At 45.2% G+C, this 22358-nt stretch overlaps 1 protein-coding gene across 3 annotated transcripts in view; it reads left to right on the forward strand.

Moving 5' to 3' along the window:
- PCNX2 (pecanex 2) overlaps nt 1-22358 on the forward strand; it is a 311410-nt gene that overhangs the window by 243937 nt on the left and 45115 nt on the right. For all 3 annotated transcript variants that reach the window (XR_015156551.1, XM_086381075.1, XM_086381076.1), the window contains one exon: nt 13009-13262. Coding sequence is in view for 2 of the 3 variants with exons in the window: in XM_086381075.1 (XP_086237201.1) it covers nt 13009-13262 (254 nt within the window). In the remaining variant the exon portion in view is untranslated. The remainder of the gene's footprint in view (nt 1-13008; nt 13263-22358) is intronic.

Here is a 22358-nt window from a genome sequence, read left to right on the forward strand (position 1 = left end):
GGGTACAATAATGCAATAGAACTGCCTATTTTTGAGAGCTTTCCATTTTTTCCTGGAACTCAAGGGAAGAACTTTTAAGGTTCGCTGAGTTGAATCTGAATTATAGTTATAGCACAAGTTTCATGTGGCTTATAGCATCTTTGGCAAACTTAACTGATCTTTGAATCGAAGGGTTAGTCAGGAGGCTTCCCAAGTGGCACAGTGGTAAAGGCTCCTCCTGCCAACACAGAAGACGTGGGTTTGATTCCCGGGTGGGGAAGGTTCCCTGGAGTAGGAAATGGCAACCCACTCCAGTATTCTTGCCTGGAGAATCCCATAGACAGAGGAGCCTGGAGGGCTACAGTCCATGGGATCTCAAAGAGTCATTCAAGACTGAAGGCATTGAGCACACATTTCAAACATGCATAAGAGAAATGTTGTATAGCTGAGTACCCAGGAGAAAAAGTAAAAAGTTTGCTGAACAGTTAGCCAGCCTCTGGCACAGCAGGTAATTTCCCAACATTGGAATAAGGATTTAGAACCTGAGTAGCCCAAACAATTGATGTAGGTTCATGGCCCATGCTGTTTCCATTGGATGGTACTATAGTAGAATAAATTCAAACTAAGAATACAAATAAAGAAGCCACGTTTTTCTGTTCTATTCTTTTGGCCCATGCATCCCAGAATAGAAATACATTTTTGTGTTGTTGTTGTTGTTCATGTAAGGAAACATGATTGTACTGCTTGCTGCTCTTGGTTTATGAATATTTCTTGCATCTACCCAACCAGAGAGCCTTTAAGGAAACCATTCAAGAATTGGTAGATTAGTTAGCTTTAAGTCAAAGGTCAAGGGAACAGACAATGCACTTTAGAAGACCCTCAGTGTGAGGAGCACTAAATTCAAGGCTTTTCAAAATAAATGGAATCTGTTGTATTTAACCATCATCCGGGTAGGCGGACACAGAAAAATGGGAAAGTGAGAGTTGATTATCTGTTCAATCCATTTCTGTTCTCTGTTAGTCATCCAAGTGACCCAGCTTGATGGTTTGGCTTATTTCTATAAAAGAGGAGAAACATGAATGAGGAGAACAGAGCTGCCAACAAAAGGAGTCAGACAACTTGAAAATCCTGTCATTACAAATGAAGAAGAACCAAGAATAGGAGCAAAAAAAAAGGGCATTGGATAGAGACTTTTATAAGATACAAAGCACTCTCCTGCCTGTGAAGGTGACATCTACCTCTAGATTGGCCTTAATCCCAATACTTCCTCCCATCTAACTGATGGGGAAATCCAGACCCCTCAAGATGAATTATTTCCCAAGACTCAGAGCTACTTAGGGGTTGTTTGTTGTTCAGTCGCTCAGTCGTGTCCGACTCTTTGTGACCCCATGGACTGCAGCATACCAGGCTTCCCTGTCCTTCACTATCTTTCTGACTTTGTTCAAACTCATGTCCGCTGAGTCAATGATGCCAGTCAACCATCTCATCCTCTTGCCCTCAATATTTCCCAGCATCAAGGTCTTTTCCAAAGAATTGGCTCCTCACATCAGGTGGCCAATGTATTAAAGCTTCAGCTTCAGCATCAGTGGACTTCCAGTGAATATTCAGTGTTGATTTCCTTTAGGATTGACTGGTTTGATCTTCTTCCTGTCCAAGGGACTCCCAAGAGTCTTCTCCAGCACCACAGTTTGAAAGCATCAATTCTTCGGTGCACAGCCTTTATGGTCCAATTCTCACATCTATACATGACTACTGGAAAAACCATAGCTTTGACCATTCAGACCTTTGTCAGCAAAGTGATGTATTTGCTTTTTAATATGCTGTCTAGGTTTGTCATAACCTTTCTTCCAAGGAGCAAGTATCTTTTAATTTTGTGGCTGCAGTCACTGTGTGCAATGATTTTGGAGCCCAAGAAATTAAAGTTTGTCACTGTTTCCTCTTTTTTGCCATCTATTTGCCACGAAGTGTTGGGACTTTATGCCATGATCTTAGTTTTTTGAATGTTGAATTTTAACCCAGGTTTTTCACTCTTCTCTTTAACCTTCATCAAGAGACTTTTTAGTTCCTCTTTGCTTTCTGCCATTAAAGTGGTATTATCTGCATATCTGAGGTTGTGGATATTTCTCCTGGCAATCTTGATTCCAGCTTAGAGCTGGGCAAACCCACAGAGCTCTTAACAAAAACTTTTCATTCTACTTGACCATTTCCTTTTTTCATTCCTCCTTTTGGTTGGAAATTTGTACCATAGTGTTCATTTGGTTTATTAAACATGAAATAACTGGGATATAATGCCCTCAATTTCCCAGGTGCATAGAAAACTCCACTTTAGGTCAGGATGTTCAGTGGGAGCACACATGTGACTTGACTTCTCAGAGTCTCAATTTCTTCATCAAAACCTTGGTGTGATTATAATTTCTTTCCAGCTCTGAAATACAGGCAGAATACTCTCCAACATAAATCACAGCAAGATCCTCTATGACCCACCTCCCAGAGTGATGGAAATAAAAGCAAAAATAAACAAATTGGACCTAATTAAACTTAAAAACTTTTGCACAGCAAAGGAAACTATAAACAAGGTGAAAAGACAGTCTTCAGAATGGGAGAAAGTAATAGCAAATGAAGCAACTGAATAAAGAATCAATCTCAAAAAAATACAAGAGGCTCATGCAGGTCAATACCAGAAAAATAAACGACCCAATCAAAAAATGGGTCAAAAAACTTAACTTCTCCAAAGAAGACATACAGATGGCTAACAAACACATGAAAAGATGCTCAACATCACTCATTATCTGAGAAATGCAAATCAAAACCACAATGAGGTACCATATCACAGCGGTCAGAATGGCTGCTATCAAAAAGTCTACAAACAATAAATGCTGGAGAGGGTGTGGAGAAAAGGGAAGCCTCTTACACTGTTGGTGGGAATGCAAACTAGTACAGCCACTATGGAGAACAGTGTGGAGATTCCTTAAAAAACTGGAAATAGAACTTCCATGTGACCCAGTGATCCTACTGCTGGGCATAAACGCCGAGGAAACCAGAATTGAAAGAGACACATGTACCCCAGTGTTCATCACAGCACTGTTTACAATAGCCAGGACATGGAAGCAACCTAGATGTCCATCAGCAGATGAATGGATAAGAAAGCTGTGGTACCTATACACAATGGAATATTACTCAGCTATTAGAAAGAATTCATTTGAGTCAGTTCTAATGAGGTGGATGAAACTGGACCCTATTTATACAGAGTGAAGTAAGTCAGAAAGAAAAATACCAGGACAGCATATTAACATATATATATGGAATTTAGAAAGATGGCAATGACAACCCTATATGCAAGATAGCAAAAGAGACACAGATATAAAGAACAGACTTTTGGACTCTGTGGGAGAAGGCAAGGGTGGGATGATTTGAGAGAATAGCATTGAAACATGTATACTACCATATGTGAAAGAGACGACCAGTCCAGGTTTGATGGTGCCCAAATAGAGCACTCAAAGCCAGTGCACTGGGACAATCCAGAGGGATGGGATGGGGAGGGAGGTAGGAGGGGGGTTCAGGATGGGGAACACATGTACACCTAAGGCTGATTCATGTCAGTGTATGGCAAATACCACAACAATATTGTAATTAGCCTCCAATTATGATAAATAAATTGATTTTTTTAAAAAGAAAGAAACAACAACAACAAAAAAGTTCTTTCCAGCTCTGATGGCTCAGCAGTCCAGGAGTTATACGGCCTTCCCCATGTCATGGGGAGAAAGTTGAACTCCCTGCGGGAGTTTGATAGAATTTCCTCCCAGGGAGGAAGCCCAAGGCTTCAAAGTCAGTGGTGGAGGAGGGGTAAATGCCTAGTTGTGGCTGACTCCAAAGTCCATGACCTTTGTAGTAAACTCCATGGCCTTGGAAGGTGGCAGGGAGTGAGGGAGGGAAACAAGGAGGCAGGGAAGGAAGAAGGAAGGAAAGAGGGGGAAGGAAGGAGGAGGAAGGAAAGAAGGAATGAAAAATAAGGAGAGATTACCAAAAAAAAAAAGAATGAATAATCATTGTCTTTACATCTCTTTGGCTGCTGAAATTCAAAAAGAAAACTTTGACCTGAATATACTTCTAAGCGTTAATACAGAACCAGCACTTCTAGGAGCTCAGTTTCTTGAATTGCTGACTGCCTTAGCAACCACGCAAACTGCACAGCTCCTGCAGGACGAACATGGAAAGCAAAGGCATAGTTATCAAGAGGTAGCCACACATTACCATCAGGCCTGGAAAATATCACAAAAATGAGATTTGCATTCCTGTCTGTGTGAAATGTTATCAGCCATCTCATAGTTTGGCTAACACCCCATAATCACCACCCTGTGGGGACATTCTAAAAATAAGTATGTAACCTAATCTAATCTAAAGCTAATTCAACCCAAACCCTTATCCTAACTGGCTAATCCACGAATAGTCAGAGCTCCCACTCATCTTGGAACCAGCTAGAATTCTCTTCTCTATGGCAACAATTAGGTCATTAGTGAGTCTACTTCTTTTGTCTGTATAGCTTGAGGAAGCTGTTAAGTCCCTTGGTTCCAAACTTTACCCATGAAATAATAGGTTCTCACTCAGAATTCCTCAATGCGTATTTTTCTTCATTTCAAGTTATGAGACATATTGGTGAACAAGACAAAGCCCTGCTTGTGCAGATAACGAGTCTGGGAAAGGAGAAGTGCTTTCCTGGAGAACATTAACAGAGTCTGCGTATTTTAACATTCAGCACTCAAAGTGTGTGGGAGAAAAGCAAGATAATGCTTGTTTGAATTAAATATTAATTAGAAAGTAAATGACTCAGTAAGATTGAATGCATTGGTTTTTCTCATTAGAAATGGAGGGTTGGGGGGGGGATACCATATCATTCACAGATACCATTATTGTATATATTTCAGCCTTTCTTATGCTTCAGATTTGCCCACCATAAATTCCCCTATGCACTGTGGGATTTGGTTTATTTCATTTTCTCCTATAGGCTAGAAGGAAAAAGTAAATTCAGGGAACTTTTGCTTGTAATTTGTCAAGGCTCATGAGACACTCTGTGATAAGGGAAAACCATGGACTTTGAATTCAAAAGGCCAGAACTTTCTACTAGACAAGATGTTTTGAAGACTCAGTGTCCTTATTTTACTAGAAGAAATTATTACTAAAAGAAGAGATTACATCTGCATAGCTGGGTTGATGTGTGCAATCAATGAGATGCTCTCTGAGAGGTTACTTTTTAAGTTGGTAAATGTCCCATAAACAGAAATTAAAATTTTTAAAATATTGAATATAAAAATTCTCTGAGAAAAACTGTTATGCCACATTCAAAATCTCACTTGCTGAACAGGTCATAAAACAGATTGTATTTCTATGGCCAGATTGTGAAGCAAATTGAGGCTCTTTGGAAGACAGAACTGTTATAATAAAAAATCTCTGCTATGACCACAAAATCAAACATGCTATAAATTATTTTCATATAGTTTTCTCTCTACTGCACACTGAGCCAATACACTTCTCCTAAACTCTCAGTGTGACAGTTAAAAGACACTCGGGTGCACTACTGTGTGACACAGGAAACTCCACTCCGTGCTCTGTGGTGACCTAAATGGGAAGGAAATCCAGAAAGAGGGGATATATGTTTACATACAGCTGATTCACTTTGCTGTACAGCAGAAACTGACACAGCATTGTAAAGCAACTATCAGATCAGATCAGTCGCTCAGTCATGTCCGACTCTTTGCGACCCCATGAATCACAGCACGCCAGGCCTCCCTGTCCATCACCAACTCCTGGAGTCCACTGAGACTCACGTCCATTGAGTCAGTGGTGCCATCCAGCCATCTCATCCTCTGTCGTCCCCTTCTCCTCCTGCCCCCAATCCCTCCCAGCATCAGAGTCTTTTCTGAGTCAACTCTTCGCATGAGGTGGCCAAAGTACTGGAGTTTCAGCTTTAGCATAAAGTGAACTGCTTTGAGCTCAGCAGTGACTATACTGTAAGTCCCCTACAAATGCGCCTTCAGGGTGCGAATTTCAAAGATGCGAACATGCATGCAGCCACTGTATGCCAGCTGTTGTGCTGTGTTACTGTACTTTCAAGGTGCTGTCCTGTAAGATTAAAAGTGTCTTCTTTATTTTTTGTGTTTGTTTTTTGTGTCTCATTTGTGTGGAAAGTATTGTATGCCTATTACAGTACAGTACTGAATAGCTGGTTGTGTTAGGGCGGTACCTAGGCTAACTTTGTTACTCTTATGAATGCATTGAACTTACAAATGCTGTCTTAGAATGGCACTTGTTCACATGCAGGGAACTTATTGTATCTGGTAACCTCTTCCTTTTGGGGACCTGAGCAATTCAGGAACAAGCTTACTTGTGATCTCAGAAGGAAATGCATTTTATGCAATAATAGTCCAGTATACACCCCAAACTGTACACTGCACCTGCAACTTGAAAAGCACTGGCTCAGCCACTGTTTTTGTTCAGTAGCCCAGGTGTGTCCGGCTCTTTGTGACCCCATGGACACCCACGGCATGCCAGGCCTTCCTGTCCCTCACTATCTCTCAGAGTTGACCCAAGTTCATGTTCATTGCATTGGTGATGCTGCCCAGCCATCTCATCCTCTGACGCCTTCTTCTCCTTCTATGCCTAATTATCCCCCACTCCACAAGCTGGCTAGTTTAAGGATAATCTAAACTTCTCTCTGGCAGCCCCTCCAGGAGACCTCACTGCTTAGCATATAGAAAACATCATCCCCATATGCCTGGCATGTCAGGCTGATGAAAGCTGTGACCATTTCAAAACTCAGCTCAAATAAACGTCTAGTAAAGTTAGTGTAAACCATTATTGGTGGATGAGATGGTTAGGTAGTATCACTGACTCAATGGACATGACTTGAGCAAATTCTGGGAGGTAGTGGAGGACAGGGAAGCCTGGCGTGCTGAAGCCCAAGGGATCGCAAAGAGTCGGACACAACTTAGTGACGGAACAACAATTAGTGGATAACACAAAGCATCATAATGTTGATGGTATTTGCGGTTTTCTGTGGAATCCAATTAGCCAGTCCTTGGGACAACTCACATCAGATAAAGAGGAACTTGGAGGGCCAGGAAGCCCAATCTTAAACACGTTGTGCATTTGGGCTTTCATGTGCCTACTCTTGCTGGAAGGTTGTAAACAAGCCAACATTCTTCCAGTGCAGCCTTACTGCTGCAGGGGATCCGTTCTAATGCATCCTTTGAAGTCCCCATCACATAATGGCTCAGCGCCTCCGTCATTTCCTCCGGTTTCTCCATAAACAGCCTGTACCCTAGTTTCCGTCCTATCACTCTTCACTTGAAATGGGACTGTGGGTGGCTGACTGCCCCAAGCAGTCTCCCCTCTATACTCCCCCAAGGCCGCAGGGGAATGTTTCTTAAGTGCAACATTCTCTCAGTTCCTCGGGACTTAAAAATACCTGTTACCTATCTGTCACCTACAGAATGAAGTTCAAATGTCTCCATAGGCATCAACTTCCCGCTCTAGTCGGCCTGCCCTGCGCCTCCCCTCTCCCCTCCAGGGATCTTAGCCCCACTTCCCAGCCTGGAGGGCACCTCCTCCGCTCTTGTTTGCCTGCCCTTCCTTTCTCACATTCATAGGCTTTCTCCTTTGGCTTCCCAGTTTTCACCAGAGAATGTCACCTCTACCTCTACCATTAAAGCAATCATGCCCGCACTAACCAGCCCCACAGGATAGCTATACTCCTGTGCTTGTCAGGGAAAGTATGTTAAAATACACCGCCCCTCAATACACAGTCATTGTCAGAACTAGCTGGAGGGGGGCGCTTCCTGGTGGTCCAGTGGTTAAGCTGCTGCACTTTTGTTGCAGGGGACACAGGTTTGATCCCTGATCTGGGAACTAAGATCCCAATTTTTTTGGCTGCACTAAAAACATTAATTAATTAAAAACTAAGTGGAGAGACATGGTCCATATCAGGGAGTTCCTGAAAGGTGTGAGGTCCTCCCAGTCCTTCTGCATCTCCAGAATCCGCCCTTGGGTGACACCAGACCTCTGGAGAGCCACATGCCTAAAACTGAATTATTTTGGTCACCTATAGAAATTTTTCTTTATTGTACTTTAATCCTGTTAGAACAGCTGTGGAACCTCGTGATTGTACTTGTGTAGTGCTGATAAGGACAGTGGACACCATATTGTACAGTGTTCTCTCTGTGATGGTCTGGGGATGTCATCTCTCTGCTGTCTTCAACAGAAATAGCTGTGATCCTCCCAAGCAATTATTTTCCTTTTGTCTTAAGGACATGAGAAACTCCTCATTATCTTTCTATACTGGTTGGTGAAAGCCTGAGTGAAATCAGTGGTCCACCTTTAGTAAATTTATAGGACTCATAGAAGGAAGTGAAGGCTTCTTGACATTCTTCTGGCTGTGTTATGTTTTTCCTATCCTCATCTTCAGTTAAAATTTCATCATTTGCTTTTGTACTGTGTATGCCTTTTAAGACTGACTTCATATCTTTTTAGAATTAAGTGTGAATAAATAAGCCAGCACTGACCTGTCCCTGGTAAAGATGGCCAGTGGTGCTTAAAGGGAGGCAGTGTTTGCTCCTTTGGAAACGAGGAAAAGGAGGAGGACATGGCCAGGTGGTCAGGAGAGGCCCGTCTGGTGTAGCCGCAGCCTCAATGGCTGCCCTGCATTTTGGCTGCACTTGGGAAATTCATGCATATCCTGTGTGCAAGATATCTGGGATCTACTGGACACATTTTCAGTTCAAATACTCAATTTTCACAGCTTTCATGAGGCATAATCATTTATCAGAATGAAAGATTCCAAGATACTCTCAAAATTCATTTTTAAATATTTATTTAGTGCTTTCCATGTCCCACCGACTTAGACCATGAGAACACGGCCACATAAAAGATGCCAGGAGTTCGGTTCAGTGGAAACCCCAGAGACAGTCATCCGGAAAAGGTCAAGTGTGGGGCAACTGACCTCCGGTCCCCCTTGAAGGAAGCAGCTCTACACCCAGGGAGGCTCTCTGAGAAGAACATGGGCCTGATTTTCACGTGAACAGCAGAATTAGCGCCTTTGCAGAAATGGCTGTGTTTCATCATTCTCGTATTCTTTTACAGTGTGATCCTGACTACAGTAAGTCCCTTACACACAAACAGATTCCATTCCAAGAGCATGTTCATAAGTTCAATTTGTTCCTATGTCCAGTAAAGTTAGCCTAGGTACCCAACTGACGCAATTGGGTATATAGTACTGTAATAGGTTTATAATACTTTTCACACAAATAATGCGTTAAAAACAAACACAAGAAATAAAGAAAACCTTTTGAATCTTACAGGACAGCACCTTGAAAAGCATAGTAGGACAGTACAATAGCTGACATATAGGGGCTGGCATCAAGTGAACAGGCAAGAAGAGCTACTGAATGGAGGAGGGAGAGGAGGTGGGAGATGGTAGAGCTGAAGGATTGTCAGCGATAGGAGATAAAGTTCTCAACTGGAAATTTCTTGTCTAGGGTGCTTACTGTATGAACCTTTCATTCCTAAAACAAGGTACCAAGACTTACCTGACCTGGGTGTTTGTTAAAAGCCTTGGGCAGTTATGACTGCCTAGCAGTCCTTCACAGCAAACCCCTTCCTCAGCCGGTCCTCTCATCAGTGTAGATATGAGCTCTTCCTTCTCACAAAGGATGCCTCTAAGTTATTTTCTTCAGATCGTAGAAATCCAAGTTATGCATTGTCTTCACGTACTCATGAATACACGCACACACTCCTTCCAGTTTGATGTAAAACAAACAAACAGCACTGACATCAGCCCAACGGGATAAATGCCTAACCTGGATGGAGAAGAAGGAAGGAAGCAGAAACTGGAAAAAACCCTCAAGACATGTCATTGAAAGAGTTTTGCTAATCTATTTGAGGTGAAGTTCCCCCCTTTGTGCTTCTCCTTTGTGAGGTCTATTTCTATGGATTGTCTTACTTTCACTGAAAGAGCATTTCTCCCCAGATCGTATAATTAACCAGTGTTGCTGGTGTGCCCAGTGCCCCCAGTCCTGGGGTTCCAGTGGGCCGCTCAGTTAGGACTTGGAGGTCATTATTCACGCTGGGTGCCCCCAACATGTGGTTTGAGTTACTCAGTGATTGTGGTTCACCTGTGTTATTTCTATACATCTTGCCCTGCAGGAATAAAAGTTTCATATTACAGAATGAGCAAAGAGCGCCCTGAAATGTTTAATAAAGAGTGCTTTGCAGCTCAGACCCAAAGAGGTGAGGTCTTGGAGAAAGACAAATAGAATCCTAAGACCCAGGATCAGCCTTTCACTGTTTCACTTTATGTTACAACAACCTGCTTATTCTCTTCTTCCTTATCTTGATTTCTAGTTCATAGGCTGTTATCATGACAGTTCTGTGTATACATTTTTATTTGAAGGGTGCAGTTTTTCCTCTGTGATCTATTATGACCATCTCACTCATGGGTACTATAGAGAGACTTAGTTTAAACATCGCCTGTCTTTATCTTCCTCCAGTAATGTGAAAGGTGAAATGAAGTCGTTCAGTCATGTCCGACTCTCTGTGACCCCATGGACTGTAGCCTACCAAGTTCCTCCGTCCATGAGATTTTCCAGGCAAGAGTACTGGAGTGGGTTGCCATTTCCTTCTCCAGGGGACCTTTCCAACCCTGGGATCGAACCCAGGTCTCCCGCATTGCAGACGCTTTACCGTCTAAGCCAGCAGGGAAGCCAGAGGCTATTGCATGCCCTGTAGATTTTCTCAATAAGGTATCTGTTGCCTGTATGGCACTAGTAGTAAAGAACCCACCTGCCAATGCAGGAGACATAAGAGGTGTGGGGGTCAGGAGATTCCCTGGAGAAGGGCATGGCAACCCATTCCGGTATTCTTGCCTGGAGTCTAGCGGGCTACAGTCCATAGGGTCACAAAGTGTCAGACACAACTGAAGCAACTTTAGCATGCATGCATGCCTGTACTATAGTGATCTGGATAAGAATTCTTTCATTTGTTCATCCAGCCTTTCCTTCAGTCATTCCACCAACCACTTTGTTATCATCTACCAAGTACCAGGCATTGTGAATAATGAGATACGATCCCAGGAAAAGTGAACGATGTGGAAATGGGTGTGGGGACAGTTTCATGTTTGCATTAAGTTTCAAAATACTTGCTAAAGGAGTCAGATGTCCTGCTTCTAGTCGTACGAGGTGAGGTGATTATGCCCTCGCACTTGGGCCAAGAAGGTCTTCCAGGACACCCTTCCTCATAACACTTCAACATGCATCTGGTTGCTCTGACTTCACCACCTGCCACACTCTTTAGCCTCCTATTGGCTCAGCCTTGACCTGCAGGTTTTTGGAAAGGGAAACTGAAGGATATAACTGCCGGGGTCCAGCCCCTGCTGATCCAGGGTATTCGAAGCAGGGACGGCATCGGCGAGGATCAGGATACAATAGCTTCAATTAGATATTAATTAGAGATGTAAAGAGTAATAGAATGAGGATAGCTCAGTAGGAAAATTCAGTGGAGAAAAGAGGCTGAGTAGCTTGGTTTACGCGGGAGACCAATAAAACTTCAAGACAAGAAGTTTGCACCACTTACGTAGGCCACAGGCGTCCTTCCATTCTCCCGAAGGAGAGGAGACACTGAGGCCTCCCCGGTCGGATCTTAGAAGCCCAGGCATAATTAGTAACCATGGCGGGTTCCGCTCTCCAGATGGAGACTCAGCCAGAGTGAGAGAGAGAGACATGGGGAGACCAGTCTTTCGAGGAACTGATCCCAATTCTTTATTTTCCATGGTCTACTTTTATACACTGAGATGTTATGCAAAAGTCACGCGGGGTCAGCAGTCCTGACTTTTATCAAAGCCAGGTGCTTCATACAAATGTATACAGAGGTCTTAGGGGTGTTACATCATCATCTGGCCAGGGGGCCTGCTGACAATTTATGACCCTCTCCTTGTGACAGCGGTCAGTCAACCAGGACACTTATTTCTCCAGGGGTGATTATTCTTAAAACAGACGCCACCCAAATAAAATTACATTCCTATAGGGTGAGGGTGTAGTGGGTTTTAGTTAAGGAAAGAATTTACTTAGCCTAAGGTCTAACGTGATTAATATCAAAGGTTAATACTTATTTCTTCTATATATTCATTAATGTGTGTAAGGGCAGGGGATATGGAGACTTAACAACAAACATTGGCTCAACAAATGAAAAACCCTTCACCAATACAATTTCTAATCAGCCCATTATACTTATACTAATAGTTTTCTAACTTTTCTAAGGAACCTGTTTTTAGAAGATTTAAAGCATCTCGTGCCTCTCACGGTTGGGAGGCTGTGAGCAATCACATGTGGCCGGACAAGCCTGTCAGGCAGGCTAGAGAACCTTCAGAGGAGTTTGTAGGTTAAAACACTCTTGTCACGCCCAGGAGTTTTTATTAACTGGAGCTCTAGGTTAACTCCTTCTCCGAAAGAGGTGGTGGGCACAGCCCCCCATAAAGTCAGAGGTGTAGGTGGGAGCACAAAGTAGTAAAGCAGGCAGGCTCTGGTTATGGGGGTAGATGCTCGAGGATTTCCAGGGGGACTCCTGAGGCTTGCTCAATCCCACCTTTGCGTATGTCGAGCCTCCTTCCTCATGACCCTTGCCACGGGCAGAGTGCCTCACTCTGGCCCCCAACATATAACCATCCTGCATTTTGGCATTAATGTCCATGGCTGTCATGAGAATGTGTCTGTTCTAAGACACACACATACACATACATAGACAAAAAAAAAAAAAAACACAGGAGGAGATGAGAGTCAAAATAAATATGAATGAATAAATGAATTAATGATTATAAGATTGGTGACTTATTTGGGGGTACTTTCTTGAACTAAGAACTATACAAATCTTCTGATTTCCAGACTCTCTTTAACATCTTCCTCTTAGTAAGGGAAAGGGGGAAATCCATTCTAAACAAAGATTATCCTATGACCTCCTGTAAACTTCCATCGTGTTTGTTATTGCCAGGAACCTACTGCCAGCAGAGGGAGGTGGAAGCCATCACGGAGGGTGACGAGGACGACAGGGGCTGCTGCTGCTGCAAACCAGGCCACCTGCCCCACCTCCTGTCCTGCAACGCGGCCTTTAACCTCCGCTGGCTCACCTGGGAGATCACACGGACCCAGTACATCCTGGAGGGCTACAGCATCATGGACAACAACGCAGCCACCATGCTGCAGGTTTTTGATCTCCGAAGGATCCTTATCAGATACTATATCAAGGTACTGCTCCGGGTCCCAAACACGTGTCTGAGTAGGAATGCTTGGCTGGCTCAAAAGACTCCTGGAGAGCTTTGTAAAGAGCTTAAGAAGCTTCTTCTGAGCATCTGAAGCAGAGGCTTAGTTCAGTTTCAGGACTGCTGGTTTTGTGAAAAAGCCTCAGAGGTTTGGACTGGCCTGAGGTTTTGTGCCCCAAGTCAGCGCACCCCCACCTCCAGGCTGTGGACCAGTACCTCCTGTCAGATCAGTGGCAGGATTAGATTAGAAATAAAGTGCACAGTATATGTAATGTACTTGAATCAACCCAAAGCCATGCCTCCTACCCCCAGTCCATGGAAAAATTAACTTCCACAAAACTGGTCCCTGGGGCCTAAAAGTTTGGGGACAGCTGTTCTAAGCCTGGAAACTGATAGGCAGTCTCTTTTCTTACCTAGATCTTTTCCTTCACTTTTTTAAAAAAATCATGGCTTCCCAAGTGGCTCAGTGGTAATGAATCTGCCTGCCAATGCAGGGGATGTGGGTTCTATCCCTGGGTCAGGAAGAGCCCTTGGAGAGGAGAATGGCAACACAGTCCAGTATTCCTGCCTGGGAAATCCCATAGACAGAGGGGCCTGGTGGGCTATTGTCCATGTGGTCGCAAAAGAGTCGGACACGACTTATTGACTAAACCACAACAACAAAAGTCACATAATATAAAACACACTATTTTAATCATATTTGACTGTACAGTTTAGTGGCACTAAGTATATTCACATTACTGTGAAGCTCTCACTATCATCCATGTCCCAAATTTTTCACTTTCCTAAACTGAAACTCTTCACTTTTAACACAGCATGAGTCGTCAGTAATGATGGTGCTGATAAATGGAAACATGCTGGAAATATGACCAAGCCTAAACTTTCATGAATTATAAGTATTAATTTAAAGGCTCTGCAAATTTCTACTTTTTAGAACCAGAATGAATTTTTTAAGCTCATGATAAACTGCAAAAATAGCTAAATGATCCCATCAGGATTAGCTAGGGCAGCCTTTTCTCTTCACTCATGTGGGGACTAGCACATTTTTTTCAGTTGCTGGGTACCTGCATCTGTCCAACCTGTACTCAACATCAGAACAGGTCTTGGTTTGAAATATGTCTCCTGGAAGACAAATGTGAGACTTGACCAAGATGCAGAATGATAATGTGGATGAAAGTATTTTCTAAAGGGTTAGGACAGGCAGAGGCAGTTGTGTCTGAGGATGTCTATGATGGCTTCTCTTCTGAGGGACTACTTTGCATGGTGCAAACCCTACATGGTCTTTAAAAGGGTCCACATCTTAGTGCCATTCAGAATGAAGAAGCTCATCATCTGAGACCCCAGACTCCCTGCGAGCTGAGGCTGAGACAAGTGGTCCAGCAGAAATAAGGAAATACAAAATCAAAAGATTACACAGGTGCCTGAAGTTTGGGGAGTTTCTGTCAACTACAAAGAAGGATGTTTAGAAACTGGGAGTAACTCCTGTGAGGAGCCTCAGCATCCACAGCAAAAATAGCTGCTTGATTGTTCAGGAAATAGAATTCAGACTGTGCAAGTCAGAAGGGCAAAGAACTCTTAATGATCACACCCCAAGGTGGTTGCAGCAAGAGACATTGGGGAGACCCTGTTCTCTGGCAGAATATTTTAAACAGCGTGAGCGATTCATGCTAACCCTTTGTACATGTTGCTGCTAAGCTGCTAAGTCACTTCAGTCATGTCCGACTCTGTGTGACCCCATAGATGGCAGCCACCAGGCTCCCCCGTCCCTGGGATTCTCCAGGCAAGAACACTGGAGTGGGTTGCCATTTCCTTCTCCAATGCATGAAAGTGAAAAGGGAAAGTGAAGTTGCTCGGTCGTGTCCGACTTAGCAACCCCATGGACTGCAGCCTACCAGGCTCCTCCATCCATGAGATTTTCCAGGCAAAGTATGTTAGACAGATGTAAAACTTTACATCCAAACCTCATGCAAAATAATAAATGTCCAACCTCCCACAAATTGGGGAAGATTTGGGAAGTGAATCAGGAAGTTGTAATCTTTTGTGTCATGACTCCATGCGTTCCCCTGGCCATTGTATCTGAGGTCCAAGAAGGTTTTCATACAGAGTCAACTTTGGGCAACTCAGTTTATCAGCTGACATTAGACTTGGCAGTGGGTCGTGAAATCACTGTGACTCACACACATGTATTCCTTTCACACATAAACGAAGCTCTGCTCCAAGTTCTCAGGGACCCAGGTTTCTTCCGGCTCCCAGCTCCACCATTTTGAGTCAAGACAGGTTTCGCAGGTCGTGCTAGTGGTAACGAACCTACCTGCCAAAGCAGGAGACACAGGTTCGATCCCTGGATCGGGAAGATCCCCTGGAGGAGGAAAGGGCAACCCACTTCAGTGTTCTTGCCTGGAAAATCCCATGGACAGAGGAGCCTGGTGGGCTACAACCCACAGGGTCGCAAAGAATCAGACTCAACTGAAGCAATTTAGCACACCCATCTCAAGGCTCAAATGGATGGAAGAAGGAACCTAGAAAGTGAAGGCCAAGGGTGCGCACCAGCTATTCCTTAAGAAGGTTCCTGAAAGTTGCCACAGAATACTGCTGCTGTGTCCCATTGGCCAGAATGTTGTATGCCAGCTTCAAGGGGGTCTGGAAAGGTGTTCTGGGCAGCCATGAACCCAGAGAGAACTTGTGTGTCATGGGGGAAGGAGAAAACTGATGTTAAATGGCAACCAGCTTTCTTTGACACCTTCCTCCAGAAGGATCTGGTATAGTTCCTATGTGGCAACAAGATGTGGTCATTGCAGGGGAGCTAGATCCAGGGGCTGACTACAGCCGTGCAAGGATCTGGGAGCTTAGTCTGAGCGGCAGCTAGAGGTCTAGAGGGGCCAGATTAATGAGCCCAGAGGCCACATGCCTCCTTGGTGCCTGTATCGCAGATCCTGTTCGTGACGCCAATTGTCTTGCTATTCACACTGTTCGCTGAACTCAGGGTAGGCAAGGCTCGAGCTAAGAGGCTGGAAGAAGACGTGAGGAGCCATAGGAACTGCAGACACATTTATTCTCTCCTGGCTGGCACGGCAGCCACAGCACAGCCTCTCTCCTGGCTGACTTAGCAGCCGTAGCAGCTAACCACAACAGAACCATAACAGAACTGTAACGGAGCCATAGCATAAGCTCACATAAAATACCCATGATGTCACTCCAGTGTAGCCCCAGCGCAGCAGCAGCCAGTGCTTTCATGGTGAAGCCCACACAGACGTGTCACACACAGGAGCCCATGACCAAGCGAGGAGCCCATGACCAAGCGAGTACCTCGTGACGCACATGCGCAGTGCTGCAAGTGAGCTCGGCTATTACATAGTCTTCATTTACAAAACGTGGGGTGAGAGAGCCTGAGCACGCCACCTTGGCTAATTTGCTCTCTCCCCACAGTGCCTCAAGAGGAGGGCAAGACAGAGGGGGCAATTCAAGATGGCAGAGTAGAAGGACCTTGGGCTCACCTCCCCTCATGAGCACACCAGGAAACACAACTCACTGCTGAACTGCAATCCATAAAAATGACGGGGAGAATAGCGCAGGACTATTTGTCTGCCACCCAGAGCCATCCGCTGTGATTTCTGACTAGGCTTTGCACCCCACCCCTTTTCTTTGCCTGTGCACCCTCCCCTCCCCCAACCCTTGCATGGCTGCAGCCCAACACTCCTCCCTGTGCCCCCCCAGTACTCACAGTGTCTAGTCCAAACTGAGCTCACATGCCAGCTCCTCTTACACTCTGCCTTGGGGCCCAGGCTGGCATTCATCCCCACCTCCTCTGAAACCCTTTCCCCTTCCCTTCTGGTAACTCCATGAGCCCAGGAGACACACCCCTGCCCGCTCTGTGGATCCTCAGGCCTTCCTGTGATGACTTACCGCTGGAGGAGCCCATGGTTTTGGAATGAACAAAGAAGGTTCCAGGTAATGTGGAATCCAGAGTCCTGGCCATCCAGTCAGGAAGGATGAGACCCACGTGTAGGCAAGGGTCTGAGGGGTCTTCCGCAGGCATTGGTGGTGAGGATGGAGTCCAGGACTGAGCCTCGTCTCTATGAACCTGGCATATGTGCATGTTCGGTCACTCAGTCACGTCCGACTCCTTGCGACACTGTGGACTGTAGCCCACCAAGCTCCTCAGTCCATGGGATTCTCCAGGCAAGTATACTGGAGTGGGTTGCCATGCCTTCCTCCAGGGCATCTTCTTGACCCAGGGATCGAACCCGCATCTTCTGTGTCTCCTGCATTGCAGGCAGATTCTTTACCGCTGAGCCATCAGGGAAGCCCTGTGAACGTGGAGCTCCCCATCAACAGCCTCTCCATGGACCAGACAGACCAGGCCCACACCATGGGGCCAGCAGGCCTCTGTGAGTGAGTGAGAGCAAAGGGCTGAGGTGCCCCATCTTGGTCCACCTGCTTGGCTTTTCCAGAAGCCTGGGGACTCCATGCTAGGACCTGCCTTTTGACGTGTCTCTCCTTTCACAGTCCTCCTCTCCTAACTCCTGGAAATGTGGCTCCCAATTCCCTGTACATTTTCTAAAATGACAATTTGCAAGCTGAAAAACAAATCCAAGATAATGTGCGAATGGTAGAGGGCTGAGGGAGGCCCCCAGCACCTGCTAGATAATAGTGGGCTTGTGGAGACAGTCCCTTGATTCTGTTTCATACGTGCAAGCAGTGATGCTGACATGAGAGCTTTGGGCGGGCAGGAGAGGGGCACAGGGAATGGTTTATGACCCGGCAGGACAGCAGTCAGGGGCAGATCTGTAGCATCAGGCTCCCTCAGCTAGCCAGGTGATTGTCGATTGCCACGTCCTACCAGCAATTCCCATTCTGTGTGCCTGGGAAGTACCTATTTTTTAAAAAAAATAAGTTCCCTAGGTGATTTATGGCAGAAAGCAAAGAGCCTCTTGATGAAAGTGAAAGAGGAGAGTCAAAAAGTTGGCTTAAAACTCAACATTCAAAAAACTAAGATCATGGCATTCAGTCCCGTCACTTCATGGCAAATAGATGGGTTAACAATGGAAACAGTGACAGACTTTATCTTGGGGCACTCCAAAATCACTGCAGATGGTGACTGCAGCCATGAAATTAAAAGACACCTGCTTCATGGAAGAAAAGCTATGACCAACCTAGACAGCATACTAAAAAGCAGAGACATTCCTTTGCTGAAAACGGTCTGTATAGTCAAAGCTATGTTTTTTTCCTGTCATCATGTACGGATGTGAGATTTGGACCATAAAGAAAGCTGAGCTCTGAAGAATTGATGCTTTTGAACTATAGTGTTGGAGAAGACTCTTGAGAATCCCTTGGACTGCAAGGCTATCAAACCAATTAATCCTAAAGGAAATAAGTCCTGAACAGGACTGATGCTGGAAGGACTGATGCTGAAGCTGAAGCTCTAATACTTTGGCCACCTGATGTGAATAGCTGACTCATTAGAAAAGACCCTCATGCTGGGAAAGATTGAAGGCAGGAGTAGAAGGGGATGACAGAGGATGAGATGGTTGGATGGCATCACCAACTCCATTGACATGAGTCTGAGCAAGCTCTGGGAGATGGTGAAGGACAAGGATGCCTGGTATGCTGCAGTCCATGGGATTGCTAAGAGTCAGACACGACTGAGCAACTGAACTGAACTGATGTGATTTGATATGCAACTAGATGTGGGGACCACTACAGATGTTTGTGCTCAGTAGAAGAGATGTTTTGTGACTCTTGGTCAGCCCTCAGGAGACACTGAGATTGGTGGCAGGTGGAGCTCATACCAGTACCTCCTGGTAATTCACATCAGCACCAAGAAAGCCTGTTCAGGTGAGACTTTCTCCAGACATCACCCTCGGTGCCTTCCTGCCCTTTGGGGATGGGCAGCTCAGAAACAGTGCTCACCTCCCTGGTACAGTTAGTTAAAGGAAATTTCAGAAGTGCTGAATGGCTATTAGGACAGGAGAAGCAGCAGTTTAGGGTAAGAAACAAATGGCATATTTTCTTCTTTGACCTCGACTCCTCTGCAAACAAAATTGCCAGTTGCCTTTGTAGCCCTGAATTGGTTCAAGTTTCAAGGGTTTGGTTTCATTCTTTTTATTTTTCACTGGACAGGAAGAAAAACTTGGAATAATTCCTTTACACAAAAGGATTTTTTTTTTAATCTCCTCATAAACTGGGTCAGTTCTCCGCCCCCCTCTATGAATATATTTGAAATCATTTCCTTCCTGATGACTGGAGGTTTTCCCAGGTGCCTCCTCCATCTCTCTTCCATTCATTAGTGTTTCAAACCCTCTTGACCAGCAAGAAATGAGATTTCTGCTGGAAAATGAGGGCCTGGTTTCTCGGCCACCATTGTTTCTGCCCAACTCTTAGAAAGGAGATGTGCTTATCACCTGCCCTGCAGATGATAAGGCCAACATCAGCCCAACACCCCAGCATGTTGGACTGCCTGCCAGGTTCTCTTCCTGGGATGAACTGTCTGAGAGAATATGCTGATCTACAATTAAAATGAGAAACCAGGAGGGTCCCTGCTGGAGGAACAAGATATCGCAAATTAATTCAGAGGTGTGTGTGTGTGTGTTAGTCACTCAGTCGTGACCGACTCTTTGTGACCCCAGGGACTACAGCCCGCCAGGCTCCTCTGTCCGTGGAATTCTCCTAGCAAGAATACTGGTGTGGGTAGTCATTCCCTTCTCCATGGGATCTTCCTGAGCCAAGGATGGAACCTGGGTCTCCTGCATTGCAGGCAGATTCTTTACCATCTGAACCACCAAGGAAGCCCTAATTCAGAGGAAGTCCTTGCTTTCAATTTGGATCAGTTTGTATGCCATCAATTCATGTCACCATCCTGACTTAGCTTTGCCTATTATGGGATCCGTTTCATCCCAACAGATTCTGAAGGATTTCACACTGTTCATTGACAGCATCTCTGCCTAAATAAAGGGAGCTGGAGTACAGTTTGCAGCCAGTTCAAGTAGTTCTGTTTTCCCACAGGGAAAGGACATGGTACTGTCTCCCCTCCCACATGGGAAAGCCCAGTGCTGGGAAGCCCACTCAGAAGCCAACACTGTAAGATTTTGCCAGAACTAGAGAAACGAGTTTGAATCCCTGGGATTCAAAGTCCTCATTAACTACTCTGATCTCATGGGTGAAGGGGTTATTTTCTTTCCTCCCTAGAAATGAATGAAAAGGTTAATGTTCCGCTTTCCGTTTTTTTGTTTGTTATTTCTCTCTGGTACACATGATTAGTACATATTGAGGGAAAACTAGACCAGATGTTTGCTCGTGCCAGATGTTTAGAGAGACCAAATTTCTCTCTTCCCTTCATAACTGTCAGCTGAGAAGCTGTGCCTTTGGTCACGGTCCGTTTCCTTTTTGGCTTGTGACTTTGGATGGAACACTTAGCAGCTTTAAGTGGTCCTGCCAGCTGGTGGGCAATAGGAAACCCTCCAGATTCTTGATTCATGTATTTGAATATCAGATGTGTACTCTGGTGACCATGGGAGGCTTGGCTGTCTCCTACCTCCTGATCCCCTGCTCCAAACCTCTCCTGGGCTCTGCTCCCCAACCTGAGCCTGAAGCTTGCTGGGTAGGTAAGTCAGAGATGCCAAAGATATGATGAGGATGTGATTTTTGCACACATCCCACGCGCCAGGCCAAGTGCTAAGTGCTTCAGATGCATCATCTCATTTTAAACCTCAAAACAGTGATGAAAAGTGGCCATGATTAAGCACGTCTTTCTTTTGCATGTCTGCTTTCAGCTTCCCCTGGCCTCTTCCTCATTTCCTTTCTCCTTCCCTCCTTCTCTCCCTCCTTCCTTCCATTGAAGGGGTTTTCTAAGGCCAACAGGGTTGCAGAGGTCAGGGAAACGTGTGAACTCCACTTACTCTCTGCAGACTTCGTGTTTCTTGCTTCCTCAATTGGGGGTCAGGTGGATGATGGAGCCTAATAGAGATCATGCCCCAAAGAAGGAGAGAGGACCACACACCATGAGCCACAGATGAAACTTCTGCAATGAGTGGGCTGCCCTCGGTCCTAACAGCAGAGAGAAGCTGAGTCAGGCATCTGCTGTGGTTTTGCTCAAATCCAGAGACCACGTGTGTCTGTCCACACAGCTGTTCGACCCCCTGCAGTAACCTGAAATCAGACACCTCGGCAACCTCCAACCTCGGCACTGTGGGTTTCACGTCCCAGCCAAAGAGAAGAAGAGGAGGAGAGCTGGGGGGCTAGGAAAGGCCCCTCACCTCCATAGATTCCCGTTGCCTAAGCCCTGTTCATGTCCACCCCATGTGTGTTACTTTCTGTCTTCTCGTCTGGTAAGAATGCCTTTGATAATCAGACGAGTCCATCAATGAAATGTTTGATTTTATAGGAGCTCTAATCACTGCCTCCTTGCATAGAAGGCTGCCCCTCCCCCTCCTCATCACTCTCAATTCGCAGATAGGATGCTAACTGTGTTCCCTGGTCCGTCTTAGCCCCAGTGACACCAGCCATGTGCCTCTTCCTGTGATAATGAAGGAAGAGTGAAGTTGGCAAGGACTCATCCACAGATACTCCTGTCTATTCCCGACATGCCCATGGCGGACTTAGGTTGTGTTTTTCTCTGTCATATGTTTACTTCTCCAGGCTGGATGCTAGCCTTCTTGAATGACGAACTCATTCGAAAACTACAAGATGGCTTTCAAAAAATCTGTAGCTCAGAATCATAAAGCCGAGGGTGGTATTTTCCCCAATTGGACTCGTAAGTGGAGTGTCTGATGGAAGAGGAGACTTGGGGTTATTTTTGAAGACATCTCAGATGTCCACTGTCTGGGTACCCAGGATTACGTTGTGCATGTGTGTGTGTGTGTGTGTGTGTGTGTGTGAGTGTGTGTGTCTGAACAACTGTACATCATAAGTACTTTCCATAAGAACCATGTTGCTTTAGCTCATGACACACTCTTGGTCTGAGGCCCTGGACGAGGACCTACCCTGATTTCTTCCAGCAGCATCAGCCCAGCCTGGCCTCCAGGAAACCCAGAGGAACCACAGTGCTTTTGTTTGCATTTCTCAGAAAGGATGGCGCTTTCCCTGA

The sequence above is a fragment of the Bos grunniens genome, chromosome 28 (genome assembly GCF_055505025.1).
Source record: "Bos grunniens cultivar Pamir isolate PY7600 chromosome 28, Bosgru_T2T1.0, whole genome shotgun sequence".
Taxonomy (NCBI): Eukaryota; Metazoa; Chordata; class Mammalia; order Artiodactyla; family Bovidae; genus Bos; species Bos grunniens.